Source organism: Sphaeramia orbicularis, chromosome 21 (assembly GCF_902148855.1).
Source record: "Sphaeramia orbicularis chromosome 21, fSphaOr1.1, whole genome shotgun sequence".
Classification (NCBI taxonomy): Eukaryota; Metazoa; Chordata; class Actinopteri; order Kurtiformes; family Apogonidae; genus Sphaeramia; species Sphaeramia orbicularis.
In genome coordinates, this window is record NC_043977.1 from 26,831,150 (window position 1) to 26,849,415 (window position 18,266).

The following is an 18,266-nucleotide window of genomic DNA, read 5'->3' on the forward strand; positions in this document are numbered from 1 at the left end:
TATGTACATTTACAAACTATCCAAACAAAAATGATGTGAATAACCTGAAAACACTGGGATTTCTTGAGAAAAATAAGTGCAATTTTAACAATATTACACCTCAACTTACCATTTATACATGCATATATATATATATATATATATATATAGAAATATATATAGAAATATATATATATATATATATATATATATATATATATATATATAAATACATATATAGAAACTATATATATATATATATATATATATATATATATATATATATATATATATATATATATATATATAAATGGATTGGATCTACAAAGGCACAAAATATTTAATAACAGGAAGTATAATGTTAAAATTTTATGTACAAAATTTCAGGTTTTTCACATTTTATTGTTAAGGGATAGTTTGTAAATGTTAATATTTTCATAATTTAATGTAAGTTTTTACAGTACAACAAAGAGAAAAATATGGAGTTGTCATTATTTATAGGTGTAATGTAATATTATGTTTTTCACATTAAACTAAGAAAGTTTGGAGTCACTATTTATAGGTTATTATGCTATTATTGTAGTTGAGATCACATCGTCCTGTATGAGGAACCTGAACTAAAATGAGTTTGACATCCTTGATTGTCCATATCTGAAGTGTAATTTTTGCAAATTCATCCCGCAGGCCGGACTGGAACGTTTGGCGGGCCGGATTTGGCCCCCGGGCCGCATGTTTGACACCTGTGAGTTAAAACATACCAAATATAAGGTGTTTATAATTTAGTTAGCTTTTAACTGGTTTAGTGTTTAGACTGTAGTGTGAACTTTGACATGATGATTCAGACTCTTCTAAAAGCCTGAGGCAAGACTCTCTTTATTAAGCCAAATTCTGTCTCTATTTTTTCTTCTGTTTTCTGCACTGTTCTTTTTGCACATGCTTCATTGCCTTATTTTTATATAGCACTTTACAATTTTCATCTGTGAACAGTGTTACATTAGAAAACATTTACCAGCATATCTTCATGTAATTCTAAATTCTGGATTCGCTCTCTTCACAGTTATATGTTTTAGATAAAGACAGCTGATATCAATAGCAGCCCTGGTTGTTGCAAACCGCACACACAGTGTTCTGGACACTTGAGCTTTGAGTGGATGTGATCAGCTGCTTTAATTTGACTAAAGGTTGAGCTGAACCAGAGCGGCTTCTGCTCCACTCAGGTCTGAAGATGTGATCTGTCTTACACAGATAAACAGCCATTGCACATACAAAACAAGTTCAACATGGTTTGGTTCAGAGATTATATCGACCATACGACAGAATAAGCAATATAGCTAACATGCTGTAGATGTAATTGCCACATATGGCTCATGTGATGGAGATGGTACGACGCAGCAGAGCATGGAAGACGTAAAGTGTATCTCTGTTGGTAAAATAAGTAATCATGTTAATGTATGACAGCAGACTTAAAGCCTGTTTTATATTCTCAATAACTTCTTTCTGCTTCTATCCATGAGATAAAACACATGACATAACCCATCATCATGTCAGTGCATAAAGATAACAAAAATATAAAGATATGTCCAAGCCCATATGAGACAATAATCACAATTAAAAAAAAAAAAAAAAAAGCAGTAAAAACTATGAAGAGTATGCATCTGGCCCCTAAAATTACAACAAAGACCTGTGTAAAATCGATACTTCTGCTAAGCTTTAATCTAGTGTGGTAATATGGTAAAGAAGCATCCATTCAGAGTCTCGTATATCAGTTTGTAACGCCTTTCAGTGCATGTTTTTGCAGCCAAAAAGAACATCAATTCACTCATCCATTCACCTATAACACATTATATTATAATTATTTCATTCTAAATTAGCTACAACAGAAGTTAACCTAGAAACAATACTTTCTGATTCACAAAAGCTGTGATTAAATGAGGAGCCAAGGTTTGACCTGTACTTTTTATATGCATGGCTGCACTGAGGCACTTATCTTCAATAAGCTGTAAAATGGACCAGTTCTCTTACTCATGTCTCTCTGACCTGAACTGAACAGAATAATGGTAATAGAAAGATGTGGTAGATAATAATACCATGATAAATGTACAACAATGTGTACTTAAGCCACGATTTATATCAAAGCTGAGGTGGAAGCACTCTACTGATGCTCACATTGTTCAAATCAATGTATATTCATAAAAATCAAGATTCAGTATGTTTTTATTAACAGGTCACAATCTCACACTTCTAGATGATTACGCACCAAATGTTTAATGTTTACAGTATGTTAGGTTAAACTATGTGATTATATGTATCACAATATATATATACATATATATCATAAGGGCCCCTTTACACAGCACAGAGATTGTAGGGTGACCATTGAGTGATCAAAAATTGGCCCGATCTCTCAACGATCTCCTACGCCTCGAAAAAGCTGTTTCTGTGTAAATGTTTGGGAGATCTTTGTGTGCTCGTTGTGCCTTTGGCCCCCTATTTTAAACTATCTGGTCAGCCGGATCAGGCAGGGGGGTCATCAAGATAGTTGTAACCATTCCGTCATTTATCTCTTGACCATCTTTACCTTCGGGGTGGAAAAATTTGCTGTTCATTGAAAGATTGCTAAGAGATCATTGGGAGATCGATGAGATCTTTGAGGTCTCCTTGAGCGCGCCTTGAACATTTGTTGAGGGATCACTTCCCTTGGCGATCATTGAGAGAATGTTTTGAACCAAGTCAAAATTTTGAGGAGATCATGGTGATCGTGGAGATCACTGGAAGATCATTGCGGGATCTTGGTGATTGCTGGGCGGTCATTGAAAGATCTTTGAGAGATCTGGCCGTTTTTTCATCACCTGTGTAAAGGGGGTTTAGGCAATCACACTGATATCCTTAGTGTGATTTGTTCTTGTCATTTTGTGCTTTGTCTTGTCAGTGCTGTTAAACACTGAAACATGTTTTTTGAGCTGTTAACGGAATCATATAAACAAGTTATAATAAATGCTGCTGGTGATAATTGACACCAAAAATGGACAAATATGTAAGAATCTGCATTGTGTAGGTGAAGACAGCTCAACTCACCACTTCCTGTTTGAAAGTCTTTGTTAGCCTCCATTCCCATTTAATGTAGTTGTACTTTTAGTGATTTTTCAGGGCATCTTTACAACATTTGTATTAAAAAAAAGTTGTGTTACTGCCAACTGTTTTGAGTCCATCTGTCCTTCAGTCATATTCTGCCAAACATATTTCAATTTCTGAACTGAGGCCATTGTGTCTCTATTATACTATACACTGGACACACATGAAGGTGGTGATTTTACCTTGGAAAATTGGAACTTTGGTACGTATAACAACACTTCAGTGATTCAGTTCCTTTGGGTAAAAGATTGTATGACAGCAACAAAAAAACTGTGAAAATATATCAAATATTGTGCATACTACTGTGCAAAGGTTTTAGGGCCACCTCCACATTTGTTGTTTTTCAGGGTTGAAATGAGTACAAATATATATTTTTCCTTCAGATACAACAAGAAAAGACAGGATATATGTGCACAGACACAAGAAAAACTGACATAAATGGTTTCTAATGGTCAAAGGTACTATTTAGTGACCGCTGACCCCTGTCTCCATGATGAGAAGCAGCACAAACAGATACAAACATGACATTTGTTAAATGAATGAATGAAACGAATGCAGTAAATCTCTGAATAACAGAGTTAAAGACATATTAAGGGCAAAGGGAGGTCACACTAAATATTACCTGTTTTTTTCCCTGAAATTTTTAGTTTTTACTACTATACATACTTCACAAATATCCAGTTTGTATCTAAATGTAGAGACTGAGAATGAATATGTGTAGTCATTACAACTTTATTAAACCAACTGACTTTACACTGTTCTGTATATGTAAATGGATTTAGAATTTTAGCCGTTAATAGTTGGTATAAACAGTACAAAAACTCAAACTAACCGTTACAGAGCTTCATATGGTTCTGCTAAAGTGCCATGTTTTTCTATGTCACATTCACACCTGCATGATCGGACACTAAATCACCTCCATTTCAGCCTCTTTTCAGATTTGTGTTCGTTTTCAGAATCATACACTTTATAGGTTGATTGTGTGATATTTTGAGATACCTAGTTGTAAAGTAGCAGTTTGTAACCAACTCAATAACCCTCCATCCTCTCGTATGGTGGCTGCAAGAAACATACAACTCCCTTGTTACAGCCAGTGTGTAATGCAATGAAATGTAATGAAAACACAACAGTTCTAATTTTTGTGAGATGATACATTAATGAAAAGCTAATAATAGAAATTCCTGCCATCAGAGTGTACTAAATCCCTCTAAATCTTATAAACAGGACCTGTAAAGTTCTACTTCGTGTGAGTAGAGATATGTACAGTGTGAATGTGAGAGCGAATGAATAATGGGGCAATAATGTAAAGCGCTTTGGGTGTCTAGAAAAGCGCTATATAAATCCAATCCATTATTATTATTATTATTACAACTCATCTAGGGCATCTCAGCAAGACCATCAAATCGTTTCAGCCTTTGTTTTGTGATCTGAAGTTATAAAAGAGCAGTATATTTAGACCAACGACTTCCACTGCATCTGTGACCGTGAGATGGCAGTCTGGCACTCAGCCAGTTTGTGCAGGTGTTTCAGCGCTCGGGAACAAGGAGAACGAAAGGTTGTGACAAGACAAGTGGACAGGTGCAATTATTTGCATCCTTGCTTGTCGCCCTCAAAACCATCCATCCATTGCTGCTGCGACACACACCTCTTCAGTCAGACACTATGGCGATATGCAGAGAGACCTCACAGTGTCAGCAAATATCAGATCTTAAAAATAGCACTGTATCTGCTGCCTTAACTGTCCTGAGAATTTGATACTGGAACCTGGGGAGCAAGACATCACAAGAGATATGCTCCTCTGAAATGAACCCAAAATAAAATGACACTTACTTTGCTTATAAAGCTCAAATTACAAAGCTTATAGTCAAATTCTCATGGCAAGGTTACTCATCACAACATCAACAAGGATATATGAAAGAAGAAAACAGCATAATTTACTGAGGGAGAGCTGTTTGCCCTTTGCCTTAGGAGCATTTGTCATGTATGATCTTTAATGTTTTTACTGATTCTGGTACATTACGGGCTGTGATGTCTACCCACGCATAAGGATCAGGGCAGTACAATGACACAACGTCCTGCAAAGCTTTCTAAATCATAGCAGGCTGTTTTGTGTCACTAAAACTGCTCTTATTCCCCTGCTGCAGGCGATTACTGACCAGTCCCAGTTTTATGCATCCTGTCGTCCTGAAAAATCTGGCAGTAACAATATGTGACATTTACCATCGCCTATAGTTGCCTGTGTGATGAAGGTTGTTTTGATCTTGCCGTTTGAAGTTTTGCACATGTTGTGTGGGGCTCGAAGAGGTGCTGCTGGATGCGTGATGTGAAAAGGAGGAAGGAGAAAGAGAGACAAATAACAAAACAACAACAAAAACACTAGCTGGAAAATGTCACCTCAGTGGGACTCACAGTACCCGATGGAGAAATAGGTTTTCACTTCACCCCTATTGTGTTTCACTGGCCTCTGGTGAGGGGCTGGTTTAGCTTAAGGTCAAAGAGAAATGTCATAGTCAGCCTCATATCTCTAACGTCCTGTGATACTGTTATAATAGTGGGTTAGCATTTAATATAAGCACATTTGGGCATTTTTAAAAAAGAATTTAGTAATTAAGTCACTTTAGGTAGAAATAAATGAAAACTAAAATGTTTTTATCTTAAACATACTAAATGTAGGTTTCATATATTGATTTAAGAAAATTAATTTCACATCAGCACACAAAATGGAAATTAATGATATATATTCATGCTATTTACTTCCAATGTAATGAACAAGCCACAAATACTGTAACAAAGTTAACACCAATGCCATAATGGGAAGTGGAAGCCTTTCTTTCTTTCTTTCTTTCTTTCTTTCTTTCTTTCTTTCTTTCTTTCTTTCTTTCTTCCTTTCTTTCGTTTAATATAGTAAACTAGGGATGAGCACAAATAATCAATTAGTTGATTGGTCCAAACAATAAGCATAGTCAACCTATTATTTATTTATTTAACCTTTATTTAACCAGGTAGGTTAGTTGAAAATTGATTCTCATTTTCAATAACGACCTGGCCAAGAGGCAGCATACAAACAGGATGATTTTTCAAGTGGCCCAATTTTTGTGTGAAGTGGGAGAACAATCATGTTTTACATCACAGAAACACAGGGCTAGTGTTTATTATTATGTACTATTTCTGTCCAAGTGCTACATACAAAACGTTCTTAAAAATTAAATGGTATAATTGTGATTCATAAAGCTCCTTGCTAGGTCATCTTTTATTATTATTGTTATTTTGACTGGAGTGGAGGCAATATGACATGATGATGTCACAACTAATTGACAAAAATAGACTTATTATTCAACTTTAAAAAGTAATTGAAATGCCCATCTTTAGAACACTTATTAAAACTGACATGACTAATCTGCTGACTGGTTTCCAGCATCTTCCCAGATATCGCCACGAATCACAAAAGCAAGACATGCAGTGCAGACTTATGAGGAGACCAAATGAATCACATTAGAATCACATTTTGGACAGAAAACACCTCTTATGCTATTTCTTACAATTACAGCCATGTGTAACATAGTGCTGCCACTGTCTGACAAAACTGCACAGGCTTGTTTGTTTATTCACACATAACCTGCATGTTTTTTCTTTTTTCTTTTTTGTGACTTTCCTGATGTTAGCTTCCAATCACTTCCAGTTTTACGTAAACATAGACGACCTAATTAAATGGAACTGTGCTGAACAAGATGATGCATTTCTCTGACTTTGAGCACTGTTGGAAGCATTTAACATAATGTAAGTACACAAATATCTACTGTACATCTAGTCTTTTTTTTAGATATTTAAATGTTAGGAATTATAGCCTTAAAGATTCAGTGTGTTTATTTGCTTAAAAAACTCAACAGGATACCATTTAAGGTGGTGTGGTTGTGTGTGAATGAGCTTGTGTGCCCACATGTTTGACCATGAGTGTGTGTTCCTCCTGTCTTTAAGACCAGCCAGGTGTCACTCAGCACGGTCATTCATTACCGTGGTAACCTGGTCTGAACCTGGCATGCGATGACTTCCTGTCACTGATACTTCCCCTGACCTTCAGTGTGTGCCAGCGCTACTCCATCTCAGTCTATCTCTCTCACTCTCACAAACATCGTTTTATATGCACGCCACCTTTTCCTGCCTTGTTCCCTAAACAAATACTGATGCACTTAAAGCTGAAAACAGAAATAAATTCAGCAGTTGTCTTTGTCTCACTACACATACTCTCTGATGAGAAGATACATGATTAAATTAGTTTGTTGGAGACATAATAGCTATTTATATATATTTCATATTGTTATTTAAAAGAACAAGCAACAAAATATATATTTAGTAATTTTTTTTTTCGATTTTTGGATTATTTGTGATCATGAAATACCGAAAGAAGCCAATCTGAAAGTTTGCAGAAACTGATGATTAATAATGTTGAAAAAAATGTGGCAGATTTTAACTCGCCCTAATTAGGTCATCCACACAATGAGGAGAGGAACAACAGCTTGGAGAGGTTTTTTGTGTATCAACGAGAGGAGGAGTGAAACAGATTACTGACCATGATTAGTGATTAGAGATGATTAGGTTTTTGGATATGTTTACTGAAAATTAAATGCAGAGAACCCCTTCTTTTTGTTATTTTTGGTTTAAAAGTTCAAAATGTAAGATTTAAACATGTTCCTATGCTTAGGTTAAGTTTGTGTTGGAGTCTGGCTTGTGCTGGGTTAGTTTAATTAGACTTCTCTGGAGGTAAAAGAGAATATACATGAACAAAACAGGTGGAAAACAGATCATCAAATTGAACAAACAGAAATAAATAGACGTATCAAATAATCACTCATGCCCAAATGCAGATTCAATTTCTTTACAAAAGTTTGCAAATCTTTTATTGACATTAGACAACTAAGTTTCTAAATTATGGATGAAATGTTTAAACAAGGAGTCAATCAACATGTCGTGGCTGCCTACATCCATCGTAACAGCCCATACAGTGATTTCTACTGTATGTAGAATACTTCTAACCCTGCTTCTTTACCGCAGCAACACTTGCTACTGTTCGCTGACAAAATGGAGCCTGCTACTGTCAGCAAAGATCAACTGCGAGGACAGACTTTGTAAACATCATATGAGTATAAAAACACATGCTAATCAAAAATTTCAAAGGATTAAACTAAAAAATCTTCATGACATCTTCTTTAACCCTCTCCAAAATGACTAGAATTGAAAATAGCTACAAATTGCTAATACAAACTATAGACTCCAGAAGAAAACAAAGCCAGTGAAACCAAACAACCCAATGCATGGCTGTTAGTAATTTAGTTGCATAGCATATATATATACTGGTATATTTGTATCAAATTGTGTATATGCACTTTCATTATTAGTACAGTTATCTTTCAAACTCCTGTTTCAATCAGTTTTATTGTCCTCATTTTATTCAGCTATATCCTGGTTTTAATGCTGAGTCTTGTATACAATGTACATTTCATTATTAAGTGATTCTTATACTGAATGGAACGGCTGCGTGGTATGAATAAGCCCCATTGATATACTGTGTGATGGAAGGTGGTGATGATATTGTATATAAACTGCAAATAAAACATCAAACCCATGTTTTGCGTCATTATCTGGATGGTCTCTTGAAATCAGTTGTTGCCTCTGTCCAGTGTGTGAAATCCTGTTGTTTGATCAGGGATCTCTGAGTATCTTTATAAATAACCAAAAATCCTGGAGTAAATCTGAACTTATTTGGTGTCTCAGATATAAGCTCTGGCTTGCTGCTGCAAAGAGCTGATCCCTTCAGCAGAGCCTCTAGTTTGGCTGGACTCTACAGCTCCACTGATATCATGTGCAAACTGGTGATCAGGTGATAGATGATATCTTCAGCCTGAATTCATCAAGTGCCCCACAGTGTCTACATGTACCAAATAGGTTATCTTAAGCTGCTTTCTATCAGATAAAAGAAGCATCAAGCCACTTCAGTGTGCATCTACACAGGAAAACAGTAGCCAACACCCTGCTAGCCCTCAAAGGCAATGACACTGGCATGGACCGCATACATATTAGGAATTGGCAGTTAACACATGGGGTCGTCTTTCAGTGCATACACACAGCCAAGTGGAAAAGTGTGCATGCACATACATACACTTTCCCACCTGGGCACCCAGCTACAGAAAGCCACGCAGAGAGAGATGTGCTGCAGAGGGATCAACTTCCTTGTTGCAACATGAGGTGGCATCTTTAATGGCTGCTGACATGGTGTGATTTCCTCCTCTCAAATTCCTCTCACAAGATTCTTTCCAGGCTGCAGGACAAGTGACGACACTTAACCAAAACAGACCTGCATGAATGACTAAATTTACTGTCATTATTGATGACTGGATAAGCTTTATAGAAGTTAATTTCACTAAATGTAACAGATAAAGTGTTGCCCAAGTTCATTAAAAAATAGTGATAAATGTATTCTACAAGTATACAAAAACATTTTTTTTTGAATGGAAAAAAAATGGCCAAGTGAGCAAAATATTGCAAAATCATGAAGAAATATGCAGTATTCTTTACTCTAATGCTGCATTTGCACTACATGGTACCGGCTCGACTTGACTTTTTGCATTTCCATTATATAAAAGAACCTAGAATCTGGTACCCGGTACTATTTTTTAGTACTTGCTCAGCCAAGGTTCCATAACGGGTGAAGAGATACTAAAATGTGACATGTAAATACTGCAGACCATTGATTGGTCAGAGAGTTGTCTCTGCATCATTGTGTCATCAACCTGCCATTTGAAAAAAATTTTTTGGAAGTTTACAGTAAATATACCAGTAGGGTAATCCATGATGACAAACCGCAAAACAACACCGTGGTCGGTCAAGGATGTTCAGACATTTCTGTCCTTGGTGACCGATGAAAAGATTCATGAGCTTATCTTGATACACTAAATGCATGTTCTCTAAAGGTTAAATATGTAAGAAATAACTTTCCATTCAAAGTTCACCCCACCAGGAGAGCAAGTGTCAGACTCATTAGAAAGACAATGAGCTGTGAAACAGAAAAATAAAACAGCATTGCCTTGTTGTTTCACAGTGTTTTGTTCTGAACATGTGCTCATCATTTCATATCTCCATGGAAATGTTCTCAAGGGAATACAGCTGAAGCACACGCCTCTTTGTGTCTTGTTTTTTTAAGTGTGTATGTGCTTTTCCCAGAGTTTTGTCACTCAGACAGAACTTAAAAACACTAGAGCAGAGCAGTATTTGAGAAGAGCACAAAAAAAAAACTTTTCATACTGTTTTGTCCAAATCCACTGCTCATGATGTTATTGGTTGGAGCACACTATCAGTGTCCAAAGGTCCACACCCTCAAATATCATGAACATAGCAAAACAGGAGACTGACAAGAAAATACAAAGGAAAAATTTTACATATTTTCCCTTCATAATTATCAGATATCATTTAATATTTACTTTCTTTTAAAATCTTTCAAGTAAATGAACAGATACAGATACGAGTCAAGAAGGTACTGCTCTGATGGTAAGAAACAATATAGACCCACATAAAGTTGAAATTGGAGGCAGAAGCTTTGCACATATTCTTATGACTATGCTTTGTGCTTAGTGTAACACTGACAGCCCCCACATGCAGTGAGCTCACTGCTCAATGTTTTTCTTACACAATCCATTGTTCCTGCCAGAAGCACTGCAGTTGAACCTACTGAATTCAAGATAGAAAGAGATGGTACAAACAACACGTCAGGGTATGTTTTATGCCAACACTTTCCACTTTGGACATTAAGTGCAAAAAGAAAAACTTTACTTATCTAAAATATGGGCATAAATTAAAACAGAAATCACATAATGATTTAGAGGTGAGAGCGTCTTAGCTCGACCCACCACATGCTCCACACCATGTCAGCCACAATTAAGTCAGTGAGATAAAGGACAGATGACTGTGGAAGCTTTCAGATTCGGCCTTGCCAGCCTCCATCTCCATAGCAACCAAATCCTGAGTAGCAAGATCTGCGATGGGATGGCAGGAAATGCAAACCCTGTATGGTTAGTAAACCAGATTTGAGGGTTACTAATGGCTACATCATTGGTGTGAGTCAGAGATTGGTTTGCTCAGGTGTCGTGTGCACCCAGATACGCAGCCATCTGTCACTATGGCTCCTGGAGGCTCAGCGATCTGTTGTTTGGTTTGATGGCCGCGCCACATTGGAGTGCTGTTGGAGCCTGAGAGAAAGTGTGGCAGTTTTACACAGATGACCTGGTACGTTAAAGGTGTTATTCTGGTCTTTATTTTAACCATAAATCCTAAAAAAATCACATGAAAACTCTAAAGTCAACAATCTTCTACCTCTCGAGTTTTTTATTGTAGCTGAATTACATCCATTTTACGATTAAACTGAGTACAAATAACTTCAGTCTAATTTACCTAGATATGGATTTAGAAATGGACAAAATGCAAAAAATAAGCAAAATACGGCAGGTTGTCAGTACTACTAAATGTTGAAGAAAGCACAAAGCTAAAACATGTCTGTTTTGTATGTGTTGCTGTACAATAAAGTACTACAGACTGAACTGTAATTGGTGACGCCTAATTTATAGTTTTGTTCAGTAGTACAGTTTCCTATGCTCTGACACACTGCCTCTAAGGAAATTATTGCTGTGCAAATGTTGTGTAGCTTGTATCCTGCAGTTTGAGCAAACAAGACAAGTGGAAACCACAATGTAGTGGACAGAAGGCGAATTTAGCTAATACTGCAGCTTTGATTAAATCTGCATACAGTAAATATTATGTATGTGAGCAACAGTATCATCCTTTTGTGAGTACACTGGTACACTTTTTTTCAGATTTCAGTTGATGTGCACCCTTTTTCATCAATAGCAATTTTATTCGTCTACTTTTTAACCCCGCTGTGTCACATCTTTTTGCAGACATTTAAGTAGGAAAATGTTTCCTTTATTTTGTTTAGTCATCATAATAGCAGTATAATGTTTGAGGGAAAAAAGAAGCAGCAGATGGTTTCTTGTTTAGCTGTTGACTCAGCTTAAAATCTGGCAAAACACCAGCAGTAACAGTCTGGGGTTCATTGCTACATTGAAACGTACAGAGCTACTAATAACAAATTAAGTATTATGGTCTTCATTGCTCAGAGTTCTGCATGGGAAAGAAAATAAAAGTATGAGATGCTTAACATCTGATCACAGGGGAGGTTTTTTTAAAAACTATGATGATATGATTTCCATTGCACCTAAATAACGAACAAACTATTGTTGTGCACTGTCCATAAGAAAAATGGTCTGGTATCTTTAAGACATCTGCCATATTAGTATAAAAACATGCTAAAGGAAGTCATTCATTGTCGTCTGAATTTACTCTGACAATGGCTAACCAATATTTGACGACAATGAGGCTAAATCAGCAGAGCAGCACCTTGTTTATCACCTCCACATAAACGTCCCTGAGCCTTTACACTTGCCATGTATCCATCAGGACACATGATAAAAGGTTGCTAAGCAACTGGAACCTAGCAGCATGTCTCTCTCCTCCAATTAAAAGAGGAAACCTATCCAAGTGGGAGCACATATTCACTGATGAAACTACTAATTGCTTATGTCCGCATAGACCAGATAATATTCATAACCTTAGTAAGAACTGTGATAAACTGTCCTCTAGAATTTTTGAGAACATGTTGTCTTATGTTTTTACACTGATTACACTTATTTCTAATTCATATCTACTATCATATGTATGTTTTGAGACACAGTATGTCACTACAAACTTCATCTTTTCTAATAGAATTACTGTAGGAAAGTTTCAGTTCATACTTTCAATTTTGCTCAGTTTCTAAGTAGCAGATCTAGTAAATCTGGTTTAAAACTCTTTTTTAGAATTTAAAACCTCTTAGTTGATTGAAATCTTATTCTCTCCAAGGCAGCCTTACCACTCCAATGGAGAAGTAGTTGTTAACAATGCTGTATGGTACAGGGTCTCCTTTCTCTTCCTTGTCATCAGGGACGATGTCGATGTTCCAGCGATCCAACACCACCTCTGTGCTGTGCTCAATATCCCGAAGGAACTTCAGCAAGCTGCCACCCTCATAACCTACCCAAAACAGAGTGGAAGATGTAGTAGAGCATAACAACAACCACATGCACAGACAAACAATAGATGATGGGCGTATATACATATACATACACATATACATGTGCTTTTTATAAGCAGTGAAGCTCAAGTTATAAAGCAAAGTTTTGGTTCTGAGTGGAAGTTCAGGAGACCAGATGGTTATTTGTGGATTTACACTATTCTTTATGGTAACAACATAACAAAAACTTGTCAAACCATGGAACACAAATCTAGTGATGTAACATATGGGAGAAAAATAATTTATAGTGTGAACAAAATAAACTCTAAAGACCAAAAATGTACATTGTGATAACAGTATTTATTGTTATATAAAATCTATTAATTCAATCATTTATTCCTTAATTTCCTGTCACCATTTAATCCTCTGGAGGGTTGTGGGGTTGAAAGGCTAAATATAAATTTATATCATGACAATCAAAGCAATGGATTCCCAAGAAAAATGATCACTATTACATAAAAAACTGTATCACAATGTGTAACACATGATATTCTTAAATTAATAAGTTGGGCAAGTGGTCTGTTACACAACACAAACCATTTTTTTTGCTGGAATATGTTACAAAGATGAAGCAAAAACAAAGAAACAAGGCTTTGAGTTTCTTGAAATTTCCAGTGTGTCATTTGGTTCAACTTGTTGGTTAGTTCATTGTTTTTCACTCATACAGTTCTAGTACTAAGCTTGCCTCGAGCTCTCCAGGCTTAAAATAAGACATGAAAAACAACTGTAGCCTGTCTCTCTTCTCATGAAAATGCTGTAAAATTTAACAGGTTCATCTTTAACCTCTTCCCTACCTTTACTCCAAATTTCATGCAAATCTGTGTAGCAGTTTTTGCATTATTCCTGCTGGCAAACAGGTAGGAATGATCACATAATTACCTTGGTAGAGATAACAATGCTTTCAATGATAGTGTTTTTACAGCATTTGTAGTAAAAGTTATGAAAAAGCCCTGCACAGACCTCTGACCTTAACTACCATCCAAAATCTCATGATCTGTAGTTTACAGATGAGATGTTTTTCACGATCACGATTACTAACATTTAAGATTCCTTTTGTCATTGTATACACAAAGCATACACAACAAAATTCTAATATGTACATTTATATAACACTATGAAATAACTCAACTACATGTAAAACTTCCAAATATAGAACCTTACCTGAGTGAGCACATGCAAAATAAAGTAGTCACTGCGGGGCAATTATAACAGATCTTAAATTCATTCAATCATCCCCAATGTGGTCTTTTGTGCATTTTGTACATTTCAATCAGCGACTGCTAACTACACCTTTACAAAATTGTTTTTCTGGCTCTATACATACTAAAATCTGCCTGGGAAATCATTGAATATGCAGGTTAGAACATGTAATACAATGGCTCTGATTGGGCTGCAGTTTCCTAAAGCCTCAACGTGCACCTTTGATCCAGGGCCCGTGCTGAACAACCCCCCAGGGCACCCTCCAGTTTTTCACAGCAGTTGACAGCCTGTTTCAGCAGCGCAACATCTTAATAGTGATTGGAGACATTAATGAGAACCTTGGGAGCATCATGTGTGAAATACATGTTTGTCTAGGCTCATTTTATTTTTGTACTGCTAGTCACATGAAACAGCAAGCCATTCTATGAAGAATATTTCTTTCTTTCTTTCCTAGTCTGAATTAAATGATTTTAATTAAAGATTCATGTTTATATGGATGCTAAATAAAAAAAAATCTGATGAATAAATACAATAAAACTAGAAAAGCACTCGGAGAGCGCAGACCTCCACCAAGGCAGATTAATGCCCCCCCAATCACCACCAAAATTTAATCATTTGTTCCTTGTGCCAGTATCAACATTTCCTGAAATTTTCATCCACATTTGTCCATAACTTTTTGAGTTATCTTGCACACGGACAGACAGACAGACAGACAGACAAACCAACGCCGGCAAAAACATAACCTCCTTGGCGGAGGTAGCAAAGCAAAGAGGAAGCATTAGGAGTAGTTTTTGAGAAGACGGATGTATTTGAGCTCTGTTCATGCACTATTGAATTGGTTTGCCACTTCATAAATCTTTTAAAACACTTTGAGAACAACTCTTTCATTCAAGCCATTTCACTACTGAGACATTCTCCAATCTGTAAAGCTTTTATACCTGCAGTGATTGATAGCTTTTTAGCGTTATTGGGAAAAAATTCCATTACTTTATGGAGTGTATTGTAAGTCAAGTGGTTTGAGAGGACATGATACTTCTGCATCTACTCCTTACCTGTGTTTTCTATCCCTCAATGCCCTGATTTTCACTACTCACTGGTGTTTTCAGACCCGTAGGAGGGTTAATTTTATGGTTGACAGCTGCAATTACCAGTCGCTGATCGGATACAAACTGAAAGGGATTGCATTGCTCTACTCTGTCTCTCAACACAGATGAGTCTTTTGATTTGGACTGAGAGGAGGGAGCTGCAGAAGGAAGGTTTATATTTTCACACTTCGGTGTGTTTTTATCCCTGATTTCAGCTCCTCCTGCAAGAAGCTCCATCAGTCACAGACCAGATTTGTTTTGCTTTTGTCATGTTTATGCCTCACAGAAGTTCTTTATGTCACCTAATGTGACCCTCACATGGCAAATATATACAGAGAGAAGATGCAGTTGTGAAAAAAATTATTAGACTACCCCTTGTTTTCTTCAATTTCTTGCACATTTTAATGCCTGGTACAACTAAAGGTACAAAAATAGCTCATAAGAGTTTAATTTCAGAGCTGATATCTAGCCATTTTCCATGGTTTTCTTGATAATAACCAAAATCACTTAAGTTCTTACATCAATAGCTATGGCATTGTACCACCAAAAACAGTGCTTTAAGGCATTCCATGTTTTCTTTTCTGTTTAAGTCACATGATACATACAGGAGTTAGCACTTGATTGCATAACCATTGTTTTTGATGACTTTTGATGGTCTAATATTTTTTTTCCGCGACTGTATTTATCCCAACCATAGAGCAACTTATGCATGTCCATGCAAAATACAGTTGGAACACCATATTTTATCTGGATACACACTTTGTGTATGTGAAGCACATACTAACTGCAAAGAAGAAAAAAAAAAAAAAAGAAAAAAAAAAGAAATACACTGATATACACAGTATATATATATATATATATATATATATATATATATATATATATATATATATATACATACATATATATATATATATGTATATGTATATATACATATATATATATGCATTATTTTCATAAAATAATATCATACATTATTATATACATTATTTTCATAACTTTTTATGTTTGAATTTGTTTTCATTGAAATATAATGTGATAAAGGACTGAAAAACTTATAGAGATATTAAGATATTAACTATTTTTATATTCATGATGATTTCTTTGTTTAAATAACAGCATCAGCATCAGTTATCGACCACGAAAAAACCTTTTTAATATCATATCAGACTAGAATTTTGTGATTAGTGCACAAAACATCCTTTCAGGTAGTTACAGACATAGATTTCAACATGAATCATCAATAGAAGCGTCTTCACAGCCAACACATGACAAACCAGTGAGGCAAATATTCATCAAGGCTACATCAAGCTTATTAAGACTCAAAATGCTACTTGAGTGTTTTTTGTGGGGAGGATAATCTATTCAACAAAACTCCCCAAGGCTCCCAGACTCAGCAGCTTATTGACAAAATATCATTCAAGTGCTCTGCTTGTCCTCCGAGCAGCAACAATCAAGCAGTCATAACCAGTCATTGTAATTACTGGCCCATAGTGTTGTAGCAAATCAATGGCTGGCAAAGGATTTACAGCATAAGTGCTTTGCATATTAACAGTTTTTAATTTGACACGTAAGGACTCCCACTTTCCTGTCTAGCTTTCATTTCCTAGAAACATGAACACACACTTGGCAGTTTTTTGTATTCTGCTATGCTACTGAGACCCTTCCTGAAGTGTTATTCATTCTTTAAGCACTAAAATGAACCCTAACAATGTGTTTAGACTGCTGTCAGCTCAATTAACTGACAATCTCAAATGACTGGCCAGCAATCAACCAGACAGCCTGCTGAAATAAATATATAAAACAGAAAGAACTGCGCTTTCTCATCATAGCAACTAGAATTCTTCAGTCAAGAAACAGTGGATCTACATTATCCTACTTAAGTTTTTTTCAGGTTTAAAGAGCTCTGGAGTGTGTGAACTGCTGGTTTTTCTCTCTTTGTTTTGAGCAGTGTCCACACAAGGATGGACGTAGTGTGAAAGGTTATACAAACACAAACAAAAGTCACTGAAAAGGACTGAGCCTTACCTCCTCCCCAGCGTAAGCAGCGAGCCAGGTCGTTCCCGGTGCCCAGAGGGAGGATGGCTACTGGAGGGTGTCTGGCAAAGTTGGCCTTATCTGAAAGCACAAACACGTCTCTTATTTCTGGTGGGCTGCAAAGTACCCTTCAAAGAAATGTGTTTCTAACTTAATACTGACAGTACTATGACTTAAGCCATAGTTTTTATCTAATTACAGAGGTTGAAGAATATACTCAAATGAACTCTGATGGGTCACAATATTCAGTACTCTGCGTGGGAGTCGACCCAAACATAATAATACCTGATTGGTCACAAAAACTTTGTGTTTGAGTAGAGCTAGAGTGTTCACCTGTCCACCTCAAAAATTAAATCCTGACTTTTTTCTGTAATCTTATGGACTGTTGTTTTCTGGTCATGAGATCTGAAGATAAAACATGACTGGAAGAATGCTTTTTCTTTACTAAAAGCCATTTATATATGACTGGAGAAACAAAGTCACAATGAGCATATTACAAGGGGGGTTGGGACATTTGTTGGGCAAGAAAAGTCTCTAGAGGAATAATAATAAGCAAAACCTTGATTAAGTGAATTAATTTGATATATTGCCCACCGCTATTAGATGTTTATGACCCACAGTTTGGGGTTTTTCTCCATCTGATATATCTGACTTACCTGGAGTTTGGTTCACAGTGTTTT

General features: G+C 36.2%; 1 protein-coding gene across 1 annotated transcript in view; it reads right to left on the minus strand.

Moving 5' to 3' along the window:
• Positions 1-18,266, minus strand: part of LOC115412330 (diacylglycerol kinase beta) — a 125,661-nt gene that overhangs the window by 48,021 nt on the left and 59,374 nt on the right. Inside the window, 2 exon segments of the mRNA XM_075353450.1 lie at positions 13,064-13,224; positions 17,578-17,667. Coding sequence (XP_075209565.1) covers positions 13,064-13,224; positions 17,578-17,667 — 251 coding nt within the window.